The 23,164-nt window shown below is 35.0% G+C and overlaps 3 protein-coding genes across 3 annotated transcripts; 2 read left to right on the top strand and 1 right to left on the bottom strand.

The window, feature by feature from the left end:
* Positions 1-5,221: 5,221 nt before the first annotated feature.
* LOC101715629 (olfactory receptor 8H1) lies at positions 5,222-6,169 on the top strand. The gene has a single exon (XM_013069464.1). It carries the CDS (start codon positions 5,222-5,224, stop codon positions 6,167-6,169), a length of 948 nt encoding a protein of 315 aa, XP_012924918.1.
* Positions 6,170-12,726: 6,557 nt separating this feature from the next.
* LOC106008694 (olfactory receptor 8H1-like) lies at positions 12,727-13,679 on the bottom strand. The gene has a single exon (XM_013069467.3). The coding sequence runs from the start codon at positions 13,677-13,679 to the stop codon at positions 12,756-12,758; it is 924 nt and encodes a 307-aa protein (XP_012924921.3). The 3' UTR covers positions 12,727-12,755.
* An 8,115-nt stretch (positions 13,680-21,794) lies between these two features.
* Positions 21,795-22,742, top strand: LOC106008690 (olfactory receptor 8H1-like). Its single transcript, XM_013069465.2, has one exon. It carries the CDS (start codon positions 21,795-21,797, stop codon positions 22,740-22,742), a length of 948 nt encoding a protein of 315 aa, XP_012924919.2.
* Positions 22,743-23,164: the final 422 nt, after the last annotated feature.

Here is a 23,164-nt window from a genome sequence, read left to right as displayed (position 1 = left end):
TACTTTAACATTTTAGTGTACATGATATTTTTTATTTTGTAAAAGAAAAATAAGGAAAAGATATAACTAGCCTGGATACTACCATAAAATTGGTAATGATTAGTGTGAAAATGTCTGCTTTGCTATATATTGTAATGTAAGATGTTGTCTTGAGAAGAATAACAAGAAATTAAAACAGGATAGTAGAGCTGAAATATTTTATTATGGGTTAGTTAAGAGTTAGGGTTAGGGTCTTGTTGCAGAACTTTTCTTTGAGGTTGAAATCTTAGCACTGCTTTATGAAGACAGAATAATCATCTGTAATGTCAATATCTAAAGAACACATTACTCACCAACATATAAATTATAATTTGTGTGGGAAACTCTCCAAATATTTTCCTAATTTTGTCTCAGGAAAAAGGAGGCATGAATTATGTGGGATAGGCTAGGGGGGAAAGGCCTTCATGAGAACATTTACATATAAGAAGAAAACAGGGAGAAAGGAGATATTCAAGAGGCACGGGAGGAGGAAGAACAAAGAGAAAGGAAGCAAATATAAATGAAAAGGGAAAGACGTAGGGCAGAGTGGATCCAGTTCATGAATTAGCAGATACCTGTGTGCTAGAATGTTAGAAAGCCTGTGAAACAACCCTGGCAGGAAAGAACCTAACAAAACAAGGTAAGATCCTGTAGGTGCACACACAATAGCATAATGCTTACATAATCACACACACGATGATTCTGCTTCCTTGCGGTGGCATCTGGACTGGAGACCAGTATTTCCTGTAGAATGCCATTGTTGGACAAGGCCTAATAGAAGTAGCAACATGCCGGGGATTTAGCTCAGTGGTTTTGCCGCCTGCTGCGCAAGCGCGAGGACCCAAGTTCAATCCCCGGTACAAAAAAAAAAAAAAAAAAAAATATATATATATATATATATATATATATATATATATATAGCGACATGGAAAACATGTTGTCTCTCCTTTATCTTCTTCTCAGCCTCTTTCCAGGTGGAAGAGACCATTTCCTGCAGTTTGTAACTGAGCTCCACCCTCCATGGTGAACTCTGTGCTCTACCAGGTTTGCCCTTGGCGAGCCTGGACCACAGCTGCTCTCATCCCCTCTGCTCTTGGGACCCAGCATGAGGGGAAAATGCGGGATCTTCATAAACTGTGTGCAGGTCCTCCACATGGCCCCAGTGCCCTAATTCCTAGGCCTGGCTTCTGGATGCTTGGATGCCCAGTGTCTATGTGCTGTCCTAGTTATACTGAAAGGCTCCAATAGATCAATAGCCCACTAGGTCCTATCATGCTCTTGTAATAACCTTATAAACACTTTTCACATTATGTAATAAAAGTGTGATTTAGGTTTAATTAAAGTTAAATAACTTCTTTAACTTAAATGTTGTCTACAAAGTCATACATTCTTATCAGTAAAAACTGACACAACAAAAACTACAATATATTTTTCTAACTCTCAAAATACACAGATATGAAACTAATGTAAAGTTATACCTTTAAAAACAACTGGAGACTAGAAAGAGCCCATGAATATATGAAATTGCTAAGATATTTATGTAGTAAGAGAAGAGCACATGTGCTCTGAAAAGAATGTGTATTCTGATTTTGTGGGGTGGAACACTCTTAAACATCTGTTAAATTCATGTTTTCAAGAGTTTGATTGATTTCTAGTATTTCATTGTTTATTTTCTATCTAGCTGATATTTTTTTTCTGACAATGGGGTATTGAGGTCCCCCACTAGTATTGTATTGGTACTTATTTGTTTTTTCATGTCTGTCAGTATTTCTTTTATATTATATGGCACACTAGTATCTGCTGAATATATATTTATGATTGTCATTTCTTCCTCTTGGATTGTTCTCTTTACAAAGATGTAGTGTCCTTCTTTGTCTCTCTTAATCGGTGTTGGTTTGAAATCCATTTGATCTGCAAATAGGATAGCAACTCCTGCTTTTTTTCAGGTTCTTTTTGCATGGAGTATTGTTTTCTACACTTTAACTTTCAGTCTATGAGTTTCTTTTTGAATTACATGTGTTTCTTATATGCAGTATATTGTTGGATCTTGCTTGTTGACCCATTCTTCCAGTCTATTTCTTTTGATTGGTGAATGGAGACAATTAACGTTTAACTGATATGTATTGATTTGTCCTTGTCATGACTTCTGATTTTTGTTGGATTATCCTTCTTTGCATTTAATTTCTTGTCTTCCCTGATGGATTCATTCTGCTTCTTCTTCCTGGGATTGTGATCCTCATTGTCTTTTAATACAATATTATTTAAAATTTTTGGAATGCTAATTTGGTATTCATGAAGTTCCTCATGTACTCATTGTTATGAAAGTACCTTATTTCTCTATCAATTTTTAAAGGTAGTTTTCCAGGGTACATCAATGTGGGTTGGAGGTTGTTTTCTTTTAGGACTTGAAATACATAACACTAGGCGCTTCTTGACTTCAGGCTTTTTGCTGAGAAGTCTTCTGGGATTCTGATGGTCTCTCCTTTGTATGTGATTTGTTTTTTTTCTCTAACTGCTTGTAGAATTTTGTTTTTCTATTGGGATTCTGCAATTTTAACTATTATATGCCTAGGTGTAGATTTTTTTTTTATCCTGGCTAGTTGGTGTCCTGTATGCCTCATTTATCTGTGTGTCAAGTTCTTTTCCCCTATTTGGAAAGTATTCTGCCATTACTTCTGTGAAGTTTTTTCTTTTTTAATGTCTTTTGCAGTCTTTCCTGTTCCTTCATTGACTCTGATCAGTCTTATTTTATTCTTTGCATTTTCTAGTAACTGCTGAATTGATTTCTCATTGTCCTTTTTTATTTTTAAGAAAGCTTTGTTTCCCAGTCTGTAATTTCAATCCTGTCTTCTATATCTGCAATTCTGTCCTCACATTGGCACATTCTGCTGCATAAACTTTCAATGGAGTTTTCAATCTCTGGGACATCTGTTTGCATCTGTTTTATGGATTCCATTTGTTTCCTATGTTGAGATTCAATCATATTCCTCTACTCTATTATTTTTGTCTTTGTCTGCTTGAGATTTATTCATCATGTCTTCAACTAAGGACACAATTTTTCATATCATCTAAAAAATTATTTATGATTTCATTTTTTTTTTCTTTTCATACCGGGGATTGAACTCGGGTTCTTGCACTTGCACAGCAGGCGGTGAAACCACTGAGCTAAATCGCCAGCCCTATAATTTCATTTTTAAATTGCTTTTTTTCTGTGCAACTAAATGTTTTCCATTTTTTTTCTAATGAATATGCATTATGTCTATGGCCAAGTCATTCATTTAAGTATAAAATATTTCCAGGCCCAAAATTTTATTGTTTCATCCTTCATAGTGTCAATTTTAAAGCAAGTATGGCTCAGGAAATTTCACTAACTTTCTAGTCAAAAAAATTTGTGATTAATCACTCAAATGTAAACATTATTCCTGGCAACTTTATTGATTGTATGTCAATTTTTTAAAAAATGAATGAAATTAGAGCATGACATGAGAAGAAAAAGTGTTGGTTTTCTACATGTGGGATTTGTAAGGGAAAAGGAGAAATCTTGAGTTCATTATATCCTTGAACTTTTGTTATTGGAATTGGGCCAAAAAATTTTCCCTAAAAATTGATCCCCAAGGATGACCAAAGGATGGAGTGTCCTGAATGCTCAATATATGAGGCGTACTGGAAGGAGAGGCACACAATGATCTGTTTCCATTCACAGGTCCTCCCTCAGATTCATTTAACAGGAAACTTTGTGGTGACACTTCCGTTTGATCAAGACTTGAACAAAATTTCTAGTGTAACACAGATCAACTCAGAATTTTAAAAAATGGATGCAGAAAAACATAAATATAAATTACCCTTAGAAAAACAAACAGATTACAATAATTTGCTGTTCACCATATGGTTAAATATTTTATTTCTGAGAATGTATTGTGCTTGACAATTTTCTAAGTGGACTACATTAGAAGACAGTCTTTCAGACACTTTTGTGCACAGTAAGTATCATTCTGAGAACTGCAGGGGATTATACTAGATAAAATAAAGGGGATTTTATTAAAAAATAGGTACAAACATATCATTTGGGCCTCATTATGAGTAAAGTTAAGATTTGCTGAAAAAAGAATATCAAGTTTGTGAAATGAAAGTACACGAGCAATATACATATTATGAAAATATAATATTGTGAAGAAAGTTGATTTTGAATGGGCAAATTAAAAGATACATTGTTACCATACTGCCTCTGGCTGCCTCAAAAAAGTAGGGACAAGTCATTTTGATAGAAAGAAAAGGATTTCTTTACTCCACAGGAGAGACAGGACTCTGTTCTCCCCACAAATCTCTGTCTCCCATGTGTTAATTTCTGCCAGGTCTTTTATGTCCAGGTGACTCCGAGCTCCCTGTCCCCCTTTTCCAAGTTCAAGCAGACCTTGACTTCCTGGGGTGGTATCTGAATGCTCTTCAAATGCACTCATGATATTTCTGAGACTGAGCATTCATTCTCTGTGCAGTCATTTGTGTGCAGGACAGGAACAGTAGAAGCTTGGCCAGTAGAAGCTAGAGACACAAACTATTTTTTAAAATCCAGAATTTTTGAGATTAATTTTTTCTCTCAGTTACTGTATCTATGTGAATTTTAAATTAATGTGACTCACCCATGTCCCCAGACAGGAATTACTTTAGTTACTATAATAAGTCTTTGGGAACAAATGGGCACTAAATAAGACACTAAAATGCTTTTTTTACATGGTCAATTACATATTTTAATTCAGCATTGGTAAAACAAGTTCTGATCTGGAACACAGAATTGTAAGTCTGTTCTCTGAAGTCAAAATATCTAGTTAGAATCAGTGGCGATATGTAATTGCTCTTTTTTACATAAGTAAACTCTGTGGCCTTTTTTGAAGGAAAGTATGTGGATAAATTTCCTTAGGGTATAATATTTTCCTAAAAATTGAATATGTTGATAATGGAAAGAGTTTAGAATAGTGTCAGTTTCATGCTAAAACCAGGATGTAACCATTCAATATATCAAACAAGTGGCATTTATAGCCATATTTATACATGGTGATTGCATTTTTTTCATTCTTCTTCACAATGGTTTTCACCAGTTTCTAGGAACACTTTTGAAAATACTGAGCCATTCATATAAACAAAAAAATGTTGGAGACAGAATAATTTCTAAAATTCATTATTCAACAGATAAGTGCAGCAAAACACCATGGGTAGATGGAACTCCACCAGTGTCCCTGGCTTCATCCTCATGGGTCTGACAGACTCTGCAGAGGCAAAGCTGGTCCTCTCTGTGCTCTTTCTCCTGATTTACCTGATCACAGTGCTGGGGAACATGGGGATGATACTGATCATTCGCCTGGATCCCCAGCTTCACACTGCCATGTACTTTTTTCTCACTCACCTGTCACTTCTCGATCTTAGCTACTCAAGTGTTGTCACACCTCAAACCTTAGAGAACTTACTGACTTCCACCAAGAACATCTCCTTCCTGGGCTGCTTCACCCAGATGTTCTTCTTTATCCTTTTTGTTGCTGCTGAATGTTTGCTTCTCTCCTCTATGGCCTATGATCGCTATGTAGCTATCTGCAGCCCATTGCACTATCCAGTCATTATGTCCACAAGACTGTGCCATGCCCTGCTCACTGGCTCCTATGTTATTGCCTTTGTGGATTCCACTGTGGTTGCAGTTTCCATGAGCAGACTACACTTCTGCGAGTCTAGTGTCATCCAGCACTTTTTCTGTGACACATCTCCAATTTTAGCCCTGTCCTGCAGTGACACTTCTGAGGTTGAAATTATTGTATTCATCTGTGCTGGGTCCACCCTCATACTGTCTCTCAGCATAATATCTGGATCTTATGTGTCCATTATATCCACTATTCTGAATATTAATTCCACTGCTGGAAAGCAAAAAGCCTTCTCCACCTGTGCTTCCCATCTCCTGGGAGTCACCATCTTCTACAGTAGTACTATCTTTACTTACCTAAAACCGAAGACGTCCTACTCTTTGGGAAGGGATCAGGTGGCTTCTGTGTTTTACACAATTGTGATCCCCATGCTGAATCCTCTCATTTACAGTCTCAGAAACAAAGAGGTGAAGAAAGCTTCCCTGAGAGTATGGCAGAGGAGGGAGGGTGCTGGACAATTAAAATAACAGTATTGCTAGGCATTTACATATTTCCCCTTGTCTTTTCTTTCTAAGAAATTATTTGGGGTGATTCTATAAAAAAATCCTTTTTTCCCTTTTCCAGCTCCTCTTTACCTACCAAACTTGATCTTGGTAATTTTGAGAGAGAGAAACTTCCAAATTCATATTATATTTTGGAGTTATCAATTAAGTGTTCAATCTAAGGTGTAAAAGTCTGTGCAATTAAGGAAAATTTTTACGCAAAAAGTGAAAATTGTTGTAATTTTATGATCTATATAAATACAATATTTATCCAAAAATCCATTTTCAAATAATTTTACAAAGAAAAATCAATTCATTTTTAATGTGTCATTCTGTTTATAGTGATGTTCAGCAGCAAAGTTTGGGGCAATTGCTTTCAATTCAACGTTACTGCACTTAGATTCTCATATGTAACTTCTCTAGCATTTGACAAACACTAATTCACTGAAATAATAAGGTTCTACATGCCCACATGCATGATATATAATAATTCCATATCTCTCTCATCAGAAGATGGACATAAAAATTTTAGAACAATAAAATGTCTCAGCCATTATCACCAGAAGATTTGGAATCCTATAATGTTTTAACATAATAAGCACTATGTATTTCTGAATAGTATTCCCTTATGTTTTACAAATCTCTTTTATTCAATTTAATTTACAATCTTACAAACAGCTAAAAAAAGTTCAGCAATTCCTACTTTAGGATTAGGTAATATATTGAAGTAGAATTAAGTGATGGTAAAGTGATATATCTTAATGTTGAAGGCAATTTAGAAAACGATTATATATGAGAGAAATAAATATCAGTGTTGCCTGTTTTGTGCATGCTTTTCTAATTTTGTGGTTATTAATATATGTCTATATATTTAACACAACTCCTGTCATTTCTTGTATAATCTTTGCCACTTTATCTTAAAGTTTACTATCTAATAAACTCTGTAAAATGAAAACATGTAAGATTACCATGTACTCAGCATATGAGAAAAATGACTACTCTCATTGTATAGTGCTTTGAAATGTACTGAATTTACCAATTTGCAAATCAGTCAGCAATAACAGGTGTTACGTGTGTTCTTGTGAGCCACATCAAGTCCAAACCTTTCTGTGACATGACAATGAGCCTCAGCCTGGATCCTTTGCCTTTCTCTGTTGTCTTCAGGTTTATAGTGTTCTTTTGAAATAAATTATTGATTCTCACATTTGCCTCATGTGTTATTCTTTTAAAATAAACTTCTTGCAAAGAAAGAATTGATAATGAATTTACAATATCTTGCAGTCCTTAAACTTAGATCAAGAAGAGAGATAAAAATCTCCTATTTTTAAAATGTTCATCTTTACATTTATAATATCAGTTTAAAAATTCTGTTTGATATCTTAAGGTTATTGCATAATGTACAGTTTCATTTCCCAAGTAAACTATTTTATTTGAATTTGTTTAAAAATTATTAAACTGATTGCCTTATTCCAAACATGTGATTATAAAAATAACTACTATTTGAAATTCAAATTATTGTATCCAAATAGGTTAAAATGTAGCATATTACACTTTCAAAGAAGTGATGAAATTATGCCATTTATTATAATCTTTTTATATTTAAGTGCAATATCTGTCTTTTCTAGAATCCATATTTGTAGATATTCCCGGTTGTCTTTCTTTGTGATTAGGACTAGGAATTTAATAAATATTTACTGTTTGATATATTGTTAAGGCCCTTTTCTCATCACATAAGGGTCTTAGTAATTTCATATATTTATAGACTATTTCCACTCTCCACTCTCAATGTATTTTTATATGGCATAGTTTTATATTCATTCATTTGTATTTTCATGATTTAGAAAATATATCAACTTTTTTGTGCAAACCAATCAGTAGAATGTATGAACTTGTCAACAACATTTTAGGTTAAGAAATGCTTTAATTTTAATTTAATTAAAGCTGATTAATTTTCTTTATTACATGAAGTAGAAAACATTTATATTATGTTAGTCCATGAACCTAATGTAATCTTTTGATCTATGGGAGCCATTCTGATTAAACTGAGTGTCTCATAGACATTGGATAAGCATGCAACCAAGAACAAGGGCTGGGTATATGAGGAACCTGGGCCACTGGTCAGGACCTGCACACAGATTATGTAGATACTCTCTTTTACTTTCACCTTCATTCTCAATACAGAGGATATTGAAGTGTCAGGAGTGCCCCCACAAGGAGGAATAATCAGTGTATCAGTGTGTATGTGTGTGTGTGTGTATGTGTGTAATTATATTATAATTAAGACTACTGCTTTTGTAGCTATAGGTTTACTTTCTTTGGTCATTTTCTCTCATATCAGGGTTGTTTTATGTGGTTTCCTAACTGTTGTGTCTGGGGATGTGCACCGCAGCTTTGCTGTCTGAGTAGCTCATTGGATTCTTAAACTAAGCCACAAGGAGTTAGGGGAATGAAGGTTAAAAGGAAAAGCAGAGACACTTTATTTGCAAGCAAAGAGGAAAGCATGGAAAGCACAGAAAGCTACCCTGTGAGATGTAGGTAGGGGGCTTCAGAAAGGATAATAACTGTGAAGTTTTGTCTTCAGCTTTCTTTAGTCAAAATGATTCTCTCTCCCAGGTCCACACCTGGAACTTGTCACAACCTGATTGGTTCTCTGGACTGGAATAGGTGGATCCCAGACCCTGATCCCTACCCTGAGGTTCCACTGTCTATGTGCACATACCTAGGTGGGCCATCTTGTCCTTATGAGGGCCGTAGCTCTGGAACTTATAGGTTGGTGAGGAGGAACTTTACATAGAAGGTCTAGTTAGTGATTAAGTATATAGGGCAGTTATATATTGACCCTAGAGTGACGGAATAAAACATATACATATGTATACTAAATAAAAGTTACATAGTCCCCTCTCCCTTTCAACTCCATGGAATTTTACTGGAGGTGGGGAAAGGAAGATAATCTGACTTTGGCACCTGCTATCAGTCTCAGTGCTCTGTTTTTTCAGCTCCCCCTTGTCTTGTTAATTGTTCCCTCCAGTGATGCTTTAACTCTTTCTAGTCAAGAATAGCCAGAAAACCTAGTGAGATTTTTCCCTGACTTTTGACCCCTACACAAAATTTGTCAAATACAAGCATTGGCTAGTTTATTAGTTGGGTTCAATTTCCCCATATTTTGTTCCCATTTTCCATTTATATGCCTTTCTCTTCTCCTTTTTCTTCCTTCTATTCTCATACTCCCTCAAATATTCCCTCCCTCCCTTTTTCTTATACATATATATATTCTCATGAAGGCCTATTTTCCTCCTTTACCAACTTATTATTCTTCCTCCTGTTTCTGTGTAGTGAATTTTACAAAGATATTTTACACTTGACCTGAGCCAAAAGGGCAAGTAGCTATTGCAAATAAGTTTTAAATTACATGTTGATATATGTTTTGTTCATCAAAATAATGACATTATTGGTACTTATGTCCTAAAAAATTGTGCTAAAAATTCAACCTCTTGCTAAAGTAGAGAACCATGGGTCAGATTTCATGGTTCCATGCTGAAACACCATAGACTAAGACACATAACAACAACAAAGCCACTTACTCAAAAGATCTCCAAACAATAGGTCTTCCACTACTCATTCCCAGTAATCTTCAAACTTCACCACAAACACATGCACAAACACACACACTCACACACAGATGCATATACACACAAAGAATCATCAGAAAACAAGAAAATAGTATGTTTCCCAAGTTCATAAATCCCTCTCAAAACCTTTCAAATTGTTATTGCACTGGAAGAAATTTCAAAGAATTTAAAAAAATGATTGTGAAAATGATTAATGATAGCAAAAATGGTGAAAATATTAGCTGAATTAATGAAATAATTAAATATTTAAGGAGATCAAAGGAGATACAGTGGAGATCAAAGGAGATACATTAGAGACCTGAATGAATCAAACAGGAAATCATGGTATAATATATGATAAACTGCTTCACTAAAATTAGAAATTCTGGGAAAAGAACTAAGAAATTCTAGAAGTCAATCCTTAAACAGTCAAATTAAAAATTTAACTGAAAGTCTTAAAAATTAACATGAATAATAAGAAACAATTTCAGAATTAAAGGACAAAATGGATGTGCTGCAAAAATGGCCCAGTAAGAGAATAAAGAGAGAGAAATATTGAGAAGATTATTTGAGAACCCTTTGAAAATCTCAAAGAATTAAAATGAAGACGAGAATAGGATGATAAAGTACAAGCCAATGGCATAGAAAACTTATTCACTGGAATTGTAGGAAATCTACTAGAGAACAGGCAAATAAATATGACAAAAACAGAAACACCTCATAACATATTCTAGTCAAATTGCACAAATTTTAGACTTAGAAGATTGAGTAGATAGAAAGAAAGGCTAAATCACATAGAATTATTAACTCAGATACATAAGCAAATTTTTTCACCTGTAAATGTAAAATCCGGAAAAGTTGAATAGATTTATTTCAAACCCTGAAGGAAATAATTGCAAACTTACTGTTCTATATCTAGTTAAATTGAAGGAAAAATAAAGATCTTCAAAGGTAAGTTTAAAGAAATATTTACTGAATAAAAAGTGTTGAAAAAAATCCTTAAAGGAATTTTCCAAACAGATAAATAGGGTAGTAACACTCATGAGACTAAGGGGAAAAATGAATCTAATTGTAGGAATAGTTTAAAAAAAGAGAGAGAAAAAAATACATGATATGAAACAAACACTAGAAAAAGAAGAAAATGAACACATTAGTAAAAACATTTAACAGTATTTATTGAAATTGCCTTAAGTCTTCAGTGAGTGACATAAAATTAGTGATTTGTTCAGAACACAACACCCAGATATATGGTGCCAGAAATAATCACATGTGGCTCCAAAAGACACTGCTTGAAAGTTAAAGGAACTTCCTTCAGCTTGAAGAATGAAACAAGTTGGAGGAGCTAGGCTTAGATCCACAAGTGTAGACCTCAACAGAAATTATTCAGTTCAGTGAAAGTAGGCCACTGCCTATTGGCAAAGGGAGCAATTTACCAAGAGACAACCATTGTAAACATACATGTACCCAACATTGCTGTACCCAGTTTCCTGAAGTACTTCTTGATATAAAAAGGTCACATAGAATTCAACACAATAATTGTGGGTACTTCAATATTCTACTCACACAAATACATGGTCAACTAGAATTAACAGAGCAAAGAAAAATTAGAATTAAATTTTGCTATAATTCAAACAGACTGAACAGAATACTACAGAGATTTTGCATGATAATCACTAATTTATTTTTAAAGCACGCTATAAACCTTTAGACATCAGGAGAAAAGGCAAAGAATCCAATGGCTGAAGCTCATTGTCATGTCACAAAAAGGTTTGGTCTCTACATGGCTCACAGGAACATACCTAATAGGTGTTATTGCTCACTGATTTTGAAATTGGTAAATTCAGGACATTTCAAGTTCAAAGCATTATACAATAAGAGACACAATTTTTCTCACATTCTTAGTACATACTAATCTTACATGTTTTAATTATGCACTTTACTTGAGAGTTAACTTTAACTTTAATAAACAAAGTGGCAAAGATTGTACAAGAATCAGGAATTGTGTCAAATATATATTGACAGGAATTTTCTCAAATATATATAGACATATATTAACAACCACTAATTTAGAAAAGCATGCACAAAACAGGCAAGGATGGATATGTATTTCTCTTTTATATATAATCATCATTTTCTAAATTGTCTTCAACATTAAGATATATCACTTTCCTATAAATTAATTCTTCTTCAATATATTACCTAATCCTAAAGTGGGAACTTTTGCCCCCCTTTTTTTTAGCTGTTCTTTAGTTTGTAAATTAATTGAATAAAAGAGATTTGTAAAACATTAAGGAATACTATTCAGAAATATGTAGTGTTTATTATGTCAAAATATTCTACAATTCTAGGCTTTCTGGTGATAATGGCCAACAGTTATTCTATTATACTAAAAGTTGTATGTCCATCTTCTGATGATAGAAACGTGGAATTATTGTGTATCATGTAGTTATGCATAATGAACCTTATTATTTCAGTGAATTAGTGTTTGCCAAATGCTAGAGAAGCAGCAGATGTAAAATCGAAATGCAGTAATCTTGACTTGAAAGCAATTGAGCCAAACATTGCGGCTGAAAATCACTATATACAGAATAACAGTAAAAATGATGTGCTTTTTTATTATGAAATATTTCAAAATTTAGGTGTGCAGAAATATTACACAATATAGTTTACAAAATTACAAAATTATTCTTTATTCATAAAAGTTTTTCTTAACAGCACAGATTTTTTCCTTCTGAGATATAATATGTAATTGATGACTCCAAATTATAATATGAACTTCTAAGTACATCTGCCTCCAAATGGCAAGGCCTTGTTTGTTAAGTAAAGACCAACCAGAAAGGAGAAAAAAACAAGATTTAATTTTCTTTAAAATGAGATCAAAGAATTTCTCAGAGGAAAAATAAAGACAAGCAGAAAAGTGAATATGCCTAGCAGCTCTGTTCTTTTAATTGTCTAGAACCCACTCAATTCTGCAGGACTCTAACAGCAGCACTTTTGACCTCTTTATTTCTGAGACTGTAAATGAGGGGATTTAGCATGGGGATCACAATTGTGTAAAACACAGAAGCCACCTGATCCCTTCCCAAGGAGTAGGATGACTTTGGTTTTAGGTAAGTAAAGATCATAGTGCTGTAGAAGATGGTGACTCCCAGGAGATGGGAGGCACAGGTGGAGAAGGCTTTTTGCTTTCCAGCAGTGGAATTAATGTTCATAATAGTGGAGAGAATGGACACATAGGATCCAGATATGATGATGAGGGAGAGCAGTAAATTGGATCCAGCACAAATGAATATAATGATTTCAACCTCAGAAGTGTCACTGCAGGACAGGGCTAAAATAGGGGATGTGTCACAGAAGAAATGCTGGATGACATTAGAGTTGCAGAAGTGCAGTCGGCTAATGGAAACTGCATTCACAGTGGAATCCACAAACCCAACCACATAGGAGCCAGCGAGCAGTGCATGGCACAGTCCTGTGGACATAATGACTGGATAGTGCAGGGGTCTGCAGATAGCTACATAGCGATCATAGGCCATGGAGGAGAGAAGTAAACATTCAGCAGCACCAAAGACTATAAAAAAGTACAGCTGGATGAAGCATCCCATGAAGGAGATATTCTTGGTGGAAGTCAGTAAGTTCTGTAAGGTTTTAGGGGTGATGACACTTGAGTAGCTGAGGTCGAGAAATGACAGGTGAGTGAGAAAAAAGTACATGGGGCTGTGAAGCTGGGGATCCAGGCGAATGATCAGTATCATCCCAGCATTCCCCAGCAATGTGATCAGGTAAATCAGGAGAAAGAGCAAAGAGAGGACCAGCTGTGTCTCTGCAGAGTCTGTCAGCCCCATGAGGATGAAGCCAGGCACATTGGTGGAGTTCCATCTACCCATGTTTTGCTGCACCTATATGTTGAATAATAAATTTCAAATATTACTCCATCTCCAGAAATATTTTTATGTGAGTGGCTCAGTACTTTCAATAGTGTTCCTAGAAATTGATGAATACCATTGTGATGAAGAGTGAAAAACTACAATTGCCATGTGTAGATGAGTATAAAATGACATTTGTTTTTGATATATTAAAGGGTTACATCCTATTTTTCATATGAAAATGATACTATTCTAAACTCATTTCATTATTAACACATTGAATTCTCAAGAGAAGATTATACCATAAGAACTCTTACCAACATACTTTACTACCTAAAGAGGGAACAGAGATTACTAAATTAAAAAAGAGCAGTTACACATTCACACTGATCAAACTTGCATATTTTGACTTCAGACAACTGATTTACAATACTGTCTTCCTGATCAGAAATTGTTTTACCAATCCTGAATGAGGACATATAAATGACCATAGAAAAACATTTTTAGTGTATTATTTAGTGCCCATTTGTTCCCAATGACTTATATGAATTAAAGTAATTTCTGTCTGGGGACTTAGGTGAGTCACATTAATATTAAATTCCTGGAGATATAGTAACTGAGAGAAAAATATTAATCTTGAAAACTTTTGGATTTCTAAAAATAGGTTGCATGTCCAGCTTCTACTGACCAAGTCCAGGAATACTCTTCCTGTCCCCACTTTGAGTGCCTCAGAAATACCATGACTGCCTGAGAAGAACATTCAGATACCAACCACAAAGTTCAAGGTCTGCTTTAACTTGGAAAAGGGAGGCAGGGAGCTTGGATTTACCTTGACATAAAAGCCCTGGAAGAAATTAACACAGGGAGACAGAGATTTGTGGGGAGCAGAGGCTCCTGTCTCTTCTATGGAGTAAATACACCCTTTTCTTTCCACCAAAAGGACTTTCCCCACATTTTTTTGAGATAGTCAGAGGCAGGATGTACATTCACCTCTGGTAACAATGTATTTTTAACCTGTGCATTCAAAATCAATTTTCTTTAAACATTATATTTTCAGAATATGTACATTGCTTATATACTTTCATTTCACAAGCTCTATATTCTTTTTTCTCTAAATCTAACTTTGCTTATAGTGAGGCCCAACTGATATGTGTACATATTTATTTTGTAAAATCCCCTTTATTTTATCCAGTATAATCCTCTGCAGTTCTCAGTATGATACTTACTGTGCATCAAAAATTCTGAAAAAAAACTCTTCGAATGTTCTCTGTTTAGAAATTTGTTAGGCAAAAAATATTCTCATAAATAAAATATATAACCATATTGTTAGCAGGAAATTATTGTAACTTCTTGGTTTTTCTAGGAGTAATTTATCTTTATGCTTTTCTACTTTCATTTTTTATTGTGAGGAAAATGGTATCACCCTAGAAATTCTGTTCAAGTCTTAATTGAATGGAAAGGTCACCACGAAGTTTTCTCTGAAAAGAATCTGAGGGAAGACCTGTGAATGGAAACAGACCAATGTGTACCTCTCCTCCCAGTTGACCTCATATATGGTGAATTCAGAACACTGCAGCCTTTGGTCATCCTAAGGGATCAATTTCCAGGGAAGATTTCCTGGCCCAATTCCAAGAACAAAAGTTTAAGGATTTAATGAACACAAGATTTTGTCTTTTCCCTAAGAAATCCCAAATGTAGAACATAAACACTTCACCTCCTCATGTGATGCTCCAAGTTTCTGCTGAACTTCATTTAATTTCTTTTTAAAATGACACATGTTTAGATAAACTTACCAGGAATGATATTCATATTTGAGACATTAATCACGATTTTTTGACAAGGAACTTAGAGAAGAAATTTCATAAGTTGTATTTTCTTTACAATTGACACTATGAAGGATGGAACAATAAAATTTTGGGGCTGGAAATTTTTTATTCTTTAAATGAAGGACATGGCCATAGACATAACATATATTCATTAGAAAAAAGTGGAAATCATTAAATTGCATAGAAAAAAACAATTTAAAAATGAAATTAGAAATAGTTTTTCAGATAACAAGAGAAATTGTGTCCTTAGTTCAAGACATGATTAACAAATGTCAAGTAGACAAAGATAAATAAAAGGAGTCAAGAAAAATGATAGAATCTCAATATAGGAAACAAATGGAATCTATAAAACACATGTAAACAGATTTCCAGGAGATTGAAAACACAACTGAAATTTATGCAGCAGAATGTGGGAATGTGAGGACAGAATTTCAGATATAGAAGACAGGATTGCAGTTAATGATCAGGAAAAAAGAAATTCTTAAAAATAGTATGGGACCATGAGAAATCAATCAAGCAGATGCTAGGCAATGCAAGGAATAAAATAAGACTGATCAGAGTCAATGAAGAAAGGGGATAGACTGCAAATTACATAAAAATCTGTTCATAGAAGTAATGGCAGAAAGCTTCCCAAACAGGGGAAAAGAACTTGACATACAGATAAGTGAGGCATACAGAACTCCAACTAGCCCTTTACTAAGTAGCCCCCTCTTGTCTCATGCATTGGACAGGACTCCAGTCTTCACTAACAGAAATGAGAGGATAAATAGACATCCTCAGGCCCCACAGAAATGGGGCAAAACCTATGTTGTGTTTTTTTCTGGCTGGCTGGTTCCATCTCCAGGCTACATTCATGTAATATACTTTGTCATTTTACTGTACATGATATTTTTATTTATTAAAGAAAAATAAGGTAAAGACAAAACCAGCTTGGATACTACTGTAAAATTGGTAATGATTAGTGGACAAATACCTGCTTTGCTATATATCATCATGTAAGATGTTGTGTTGAGAAGAAAAAGAAGAAATTAAAACATAATGGTAGAGCTGAAATATTTTATTATGGGGTAATTAATGATTAGGGTTAGGGTCTTGTTACAGAACTTTTCTATGAGGTTGAATTCATAGCTCTTCTTCATAAAGACAGAAAAATCATGCATAATGTCAATATCTAAAGAACAAATCATTCACCAACATATAATTTATAATTTGTTTGAGAAACTCTTCAATTTTTTTCCTAATTTTGGCTCAGAAAGAAGGAGGGACAAATTATGCGGGATAGGCTAGGGGGAAATGCCTTAATGAGAACATTTATATATAAGAAGAAAACAGGGAGAATGGGGATATTCAAGAGTCATTGGAGGAGGAGGAACAAAGAAGAGAAAGGAGGGGAATACAAATGAAAAGGGAAAGACGTAGGGCAGAGTGGATCCAGTTCATGAATTAGCAGATACCTGTATGCTAGAATGTTAGAAAGACTGTGAAACAACCCTGGCAGAAGAGAACCTAACAAACCAAAGTAAGACCTTGTAGGTGCACACACAATAGAATAATGCTTACACAATTGCACATACTGTGGGTAATTCTGCATCCTTGTGGGGGCATTTGTATTTAAGAACAATATTTCCCATTGAATTCTACTGTAGGACAAGACCTAACAGAAGAAGCAACATGAAAATCATGTTGTCTTTATTGTGTTTTTCTCAGTCTCTGTCCAGGTGGGAGAGGCCATTTCCAGCAGTCTGGAGATGAGCTCCGCCCTCCATGTTGACCTCTGTACTCTACCAGGTTTGCCCTTGGGGAGCCTGGTCCACAGCTGCTCTCATCCCTTCTGCTCTTGGGAGCCAGCATGAGGGGAAAATTTGGGGTCTGCATAATCTATGTACAGGTCCTGACCATCGACCCAGTGCCTCAGTTCCCAGGCCTGAGTTCCTGGTGCTTGGTTGCCCAGTGTCTATGTGCTGTCCTGGTTATTCTGAAAAGCTCCAATAGATCAATAGCCCACTAGGTCATATCATGCTCAAGAAATAACATTATGAATGCTTTCCACACTATGTAATAAAAGTGTGATTTAGGTTTAATTAAAGTAAAATAATTTCTTTAACTTAAATGTTGTCTACAAAGTCTTACATTCTCATCAAAAAAACTGACAACAAAAATTCCTACAATGTATTTTCTGAATCATAAATACACAGATATGAATATAATGTACAACTATATCTTTAAAAACAACTGGAATTTACACGTGTGTCCTATTTATTTCACTTATGAGTATGGCCTTGATACGCATCCATTTAGCTATAAATGACTCTAGTTTCTCATTCTTTATGGTGGAGTAGTACTCCATTTTATAAACAAAAACACATTGTGTGAGAGACTGAAAATGTAAATGAGTGTTAAAATGATTAAAATGAATAATTGATAATTTGAAATAGGAAGAAAGGTCCAATGGGATAGGGGTGGTGGGAGGGGAAGTAGAAAGGAAAGAAGGGAAAGGAAAAATTATAAGAAAAGAAAAAAAATCGAAATAAAGTCTATGTACATAGGGAAGGCTGGAGGGGGTGAAGGGCACACAGGTAATGGGGAAAAATAAGAACCAAGATACATCATGTACAGGTACAAGCACCCAGTGATAAATGTAAACATATTGCATACCTAAAATGTACCAATAAAAGAACTTAAGAAATAAACTGGAGACTAGAAAGAGCCCATGAATATATGAAATTACTAAGATATTTATGTAGTAAGAGAAGAGCACATGTGCACCCCAAAAGAATGTGTATTTTGATTTTGTGTGGTGGAACACTCTTTAACATCTGTTAAGTTCATGTTTTCAAAAGTTTGGTTGATTTCTAGTATTTCATTTTTTATTTTCTGTCTAGCTGATATTTATTTGTGACAGTGGGGTATTGAGATCCCCTACTAGTATTGTATTAGTGCTTATATGATTTTTCATGTCTGTTAGTATTTCTTTTATATAATTTGGCACACTAGTGTCTGCTGAATACATATTTATGATTGTCATTTTTTCCTCTTGGCTTTCTCCATTTACCAGGATGTAGTGTGCTTCTTTGTCCCTCTTAATCTGTGTTGGTTTGAAATCCGTTTGATCTGCAAGTAGGATAGCTACTCTTTCTATTTTTCAAGTTCCTGTTGCATGTAGTAATTTTTTCCACCCTTTAACCTTAAGTCTACGAGTTTCTTTTTGAATTACATGTGTTTCTTATATGCAGTATATTGTTTGACCTTGCTTGTTGACCCATTCTTCCAGTCTATTTCTTTTGATTGGTGAATGGAGACCATTAACATTGAAGGATATAACTGATATGTACTGAATTATCCTTTTCTTGACTTCTTCTTTTTGTTGGATACTACCACTTTGCATTTAATTTCTTGTGCCTGATGGATTCATTCTGCTGGTTCTTCCTGGGGTTGTGATCCTCATTGTCTTTTCCTAGGATATTATTTAAAATCTATGTAGTGCTGGTTTGCTATTCATGAAGTTCCTCAGATGTTCCTCATCATGAAATTATCTTAATTCTCCATCAATTTTGAAAGGTAGTTTTGCACAGCACATCAATCTAAGTTGGAGGTTATTTTCTTTCAGGGCTTGAAATATGTCACTGCGGGCTCTTCTTGACTTGAGGGTTTTTGTTGAGAAGTCTGCTGTGATTTTGATGGGCTTTCCTTTGCATGTGATTTGTTTCTTTTCTCTAAATGATTGTAGAATTATGTTCATTTGTTGGGTTTCTGCAATCTTAACTATTATATGCCTAGATGTAGATTCTTTTATCCTGGCTGGTGGCAGTCCTGTATGCCTCACTTATCTGTATGTTAAGTTCTTTTCCCCTGCTTGGGAAGTTTTCTGCCATTACTTCTGTGAACACGTTTTTTATGTCATTTGAAGTCTCTTCTATTTCTTCATTGACTCTGATCACTCATTATATTCTTTGCAATATCTAGCATCTGCTGAATTGATTTCTCATGGTGCCTTACTATTTTTAAGAAAGCTTTATTTTCTTGGTCACTATTTCATCCTGCCTTCTATATCTGAAATTTTGTCCTCATGTTGGCAGATTCTGCTGCATAAACTTTCAATGGAGGTTTCAATCTCCTGGAAATCTGTTTGCATCTGTTTTATGGATTCCATTTGTTTCCTCTGTTGATTTTCCATCATATTCCTCAACTGCTCTAGTTTTTTTATCTGTCTGATGGTGATTTATTAATCATATCTTGAACTAAGGACACATTTCTTTTGTTATCGAAAAATTATTTCTGATTTTATTTTTGAATTGCTTTTTTTGTAATTCAATGTTTTCTACTTTTTTCTAATGAATATGTGTTATGTGTATGGCCAAGTCATTCATTTAAGTATAAAACATTTCCAGGCCAAATATTTTATTGTTCCATCCTTCATAGTGTCAATTGTAAAGAAAGTATGACTCAGGAAATTTCTTCTCTAACTTCCTCTTCAAAAATTTCTGATTAATCACTCAAATATAAACATTATTCCTGGCAAATTTATATGACTGTGTATAAGTTTAAAAAATAAATGAATGAAGTTCAACAGAATTTTGGAGCATGATATGTGAGGATGAACTGTTTGTGTTCTACATTCCCTTTTCTAGGGGAAAAGAAAAATCTTGTGTTCATTAAATCCTCAAACTTCTGTTCTTGGAATTTGGCCAAGATATCTTCCCTGGAAATTGCTCCCCAAGGATGACCAAAGGCTGCAGTGTTCTGAATGCACAGTATATGAGGCCGACTGGGAGGAGAGGCACACACTGGTCTGTTTCCATTCACAGGTCCTCCTTCAGATCCTTTTCAGAGGAAACTTTGGGTGACCTTTCCATCTGATCAAGACTTTAAAAAAGTTTCTAGGGTGATACATTTTACCTCAGAATTAAAAAAAATGAATGCAAAAAATTATTCCTAGAAAAACACACAGATTACAATAATTTCCTACCCACCATATTGTTACATACTTTATTTATGAGAATATTTTCTGCTTGACAAATTTCTAAACAGAGAATATTGGAAGACAGTTTTTTCAGCATCCTTGTTGCACAGTGAGTATCATTCTGAGAACTGGAGGGGATTATGCTAGATAAAATAAAGGGAATTTTATTTTAAAATATGTACAAACATATGTGGGCCTCATCAAAAGTAATGTTAAGATTTGCAGAAAAGAATATAGAGTTTGTGAAATGAAAGTACACAAGCAGTGTACTTATTCTGAAAACAAAATATATAAAGAAAATTGATTTTGAATGGGCAAGTTAAAAGATACATTGTTACCAGAGCTGAAGGTCCACAATGCCTCTGGGTGCTTCAAAAAGTGGGGACAAATGATTTTGATGGAAAGAAAGGGTTTATTTACTTCACAGGAGAGACAGGAGTCTCTACTCACCACAAATCTCTGTCTCTGAGTGTTAATTTCTTCCAGGGCTTTTATATCCAGGTGACTCCTTGCTCCCTGGCTCCCTTTTCCAACTTAAAGCAGACCTTGACCTCCTGGGATGGTGTCTGAATATTCTTCTCAGGCAGTCATGGTATTTCTGAGACTGAGCAGTAATTCTCTCTGCAGTCATTAGACTGAGGACAGGAAGGGATTCCTGCTCTCAGCCAGAAGAAGCTAGAGAAGAAGCCTAGTTTTAAAAATCCAAAAGTTTTAAAGATTGATTTTTCTGTCTGAGTTACTATATCTTCAGGAATTTAATATTAATGTGACTCACCTAATTCCCCAGAAATAAATTACTTTAATTAGTATAATTAGTATGATAAATTATTGGGAAAAAAGGACAGTGAATAATGCACTAAAAATGGTTTTTAGCATGGTCAATTATATATCCTCGTTCAGGATTGGTAAAACAAGTCCTGATCAAGAAAATAGTATTGTAAGTCTGTTCTCTGAAGTCAAAACAATCAGGTAGAATCAGTGGCAATATGTACCTGCTCTTTTTTACATAAGTAATCACTGTGCCCATTGTTTGGAAGTAAGGTATATGAAAAATATCCCTTATGGTATAATATATTTCTGAGAATTGAATGTGTTAATAATGAGATCAGTTTAGAGTAGAATCAGTTTCATGCTAAAAACAGGATGTAATCCTTTAATGTATCAGAAACAAATGTCATTTTATACCCATAACTATACATGGTGATTGTACTTTCTTCACTCTTCTTCACAATGGTTTACAATAATTTCTAGGAACACTATGGAAAATACTGACCCATTCACATAAGAATGTTTCTTAGACAGGGTAATTTTTAAAAATTATTATTCAGCAGACAAGTGCAGCAGGACACCATGGGTAGATGGAACTCCACCACTGTGCCTGACTTCATCCTCATGGGGCTGACGGACTCTGCAGAGACACAGCTGGTCCTCTCTGTGCTCTTTCTCCTGATTTACCTGGTCACAGTGCTGGGGAACACGGGGATGATAATGATCATTCGCCTGGATCCCCAGCTTCACAGCCCAATGTACTTTTTTCTCACTCACCTGTCATTTCTCGACCTCAGCTACTCAAGTGTCATCACCCCTAAAACCTTACAGAACTTACTGACTTCCACCAAGAGCATCTCCTTCCTGGGCTGCTTCACCCAGATGTTCTTTTTTATAGTCTTTGGTGCTGCTGAATGTTTGCTTCTCTCCTCAATGGCCTATGATCGCTATGTAGCTATCTGCAGCCCCCTGCACTATTCAGTCATTATGTCCACAAGACTGTGTTGTGCCCTACTTGCTGGCTCCTATGTGATGGGCTCTGTATATTCCACTGTGAATGCAGTTTCAATGAGCAGACTGCACTTCTGCAACTCTAATGTCATCCAGCACTTTTTCTGTGACGTATCCCCAATTTTAGCCCTGTCCTGCAGTGACACTTCTGAGGTTGAACTCATTATATTCATTTGTGCTGGATCCAATTTACTGCTCTCCCTCATCATCATATCTGGATCCTATCTGTCCATCCTCTCCACTATCCTGAAAATTAATTCCACTGCTGGAAAGAAGAAAGCCTTCTCCACCTGTGCCTCCCATCTCCTGGGAGTCACAATCTTTTACAGCACTATGATCTTTACTTATCTAAAACCTAAGACGTCCTACTCCTTGGGAAGGGATCAGGTGGCTTCTGTGTTTTACACGATTGTGATCCCCATGATGAACCCTCTCATTTACAGTCTCAGAAACAAAGAGGTGAAGTGTGCTGCTTTTAGATTCCTGCAGAAGACAGCATGTTCTCGGCAATTAAAATAGCAGTGATGCTAGGCATTTATGCTTTTCCTCTTGTCTTTTTTTCTTCTAAAAAATTCTTTGATCTAATTTTGCAAAAAAAAAAAAAATCTTGTTGTTTTCCTTTTCCAGCTTCTCTTTACTTTACAAACATGATCTTGGACATTTGGAGGCACAAGCACTTGAAAGTTCATATTATAAATTTGAGTCCTCATTTAAGTGTTAATTGTAAAATGTAAAAATTCTGTGCTGTGAAGGAAAACTTTTGTGCAAAAAGAGAAAGTGTTTGCAATTTTATAACTATAGTAATATAATATTTCTGCAAACCTCAATTTTAAATATTTTATAATGAAAAAGCACTTCTTTTTCATATGACATTGTTTATAACGATTATCAGCTGCAAAGTTTGGGTCAATTGCTTTCAAGTCAAGATTACTGCATTTAGA

The sequence above is a fragment of the Heterocephalus glaber genome, unplaced genomic scaffold (genome assembly GCF_053883595.1).
Source record: "Heterocephalus glaber isolate CG9 unplaced genomic scaffold, H.glaber_assembly_v1.0 deba00001805, whole genome shotgun sequence".
NCBI classification, from domain to species: Eukaryota; Metazoa; Chordata; class Mammalia; order Rodentia; family Bathyergidae; genus Heterocephalus; species Heterocephalus glaber.
Note: the sequence above shows the minus strand (reverse complement) of the source record. Positions and strands in the feature narration are given on the sequence as shown.

Bases quoted from the DNA above. Each gene is read 5' to 3' on its own strand.
- LOC101715629 (XM_013069464.1), top strand. From the start codon at position 5,222: ATGGGTAGATGGAACTCCACCAGTGTCCCTGGCTTCATCCTCATGGGT.
- LOC106008694 (XM_013069467.3), bottom strand. From the start codon at position 13,679: ATGGGTAGATGGAACTCCACCAATGTGCCTGGCTTCATCCTCATGGGG.
- LOC106008690 (XM_013069465.2), top strand. From the start codon at position 21,795: ATGGGTAGATGGAACTCCACCACTGTGCCTGACTTCATCCTCATGGGG.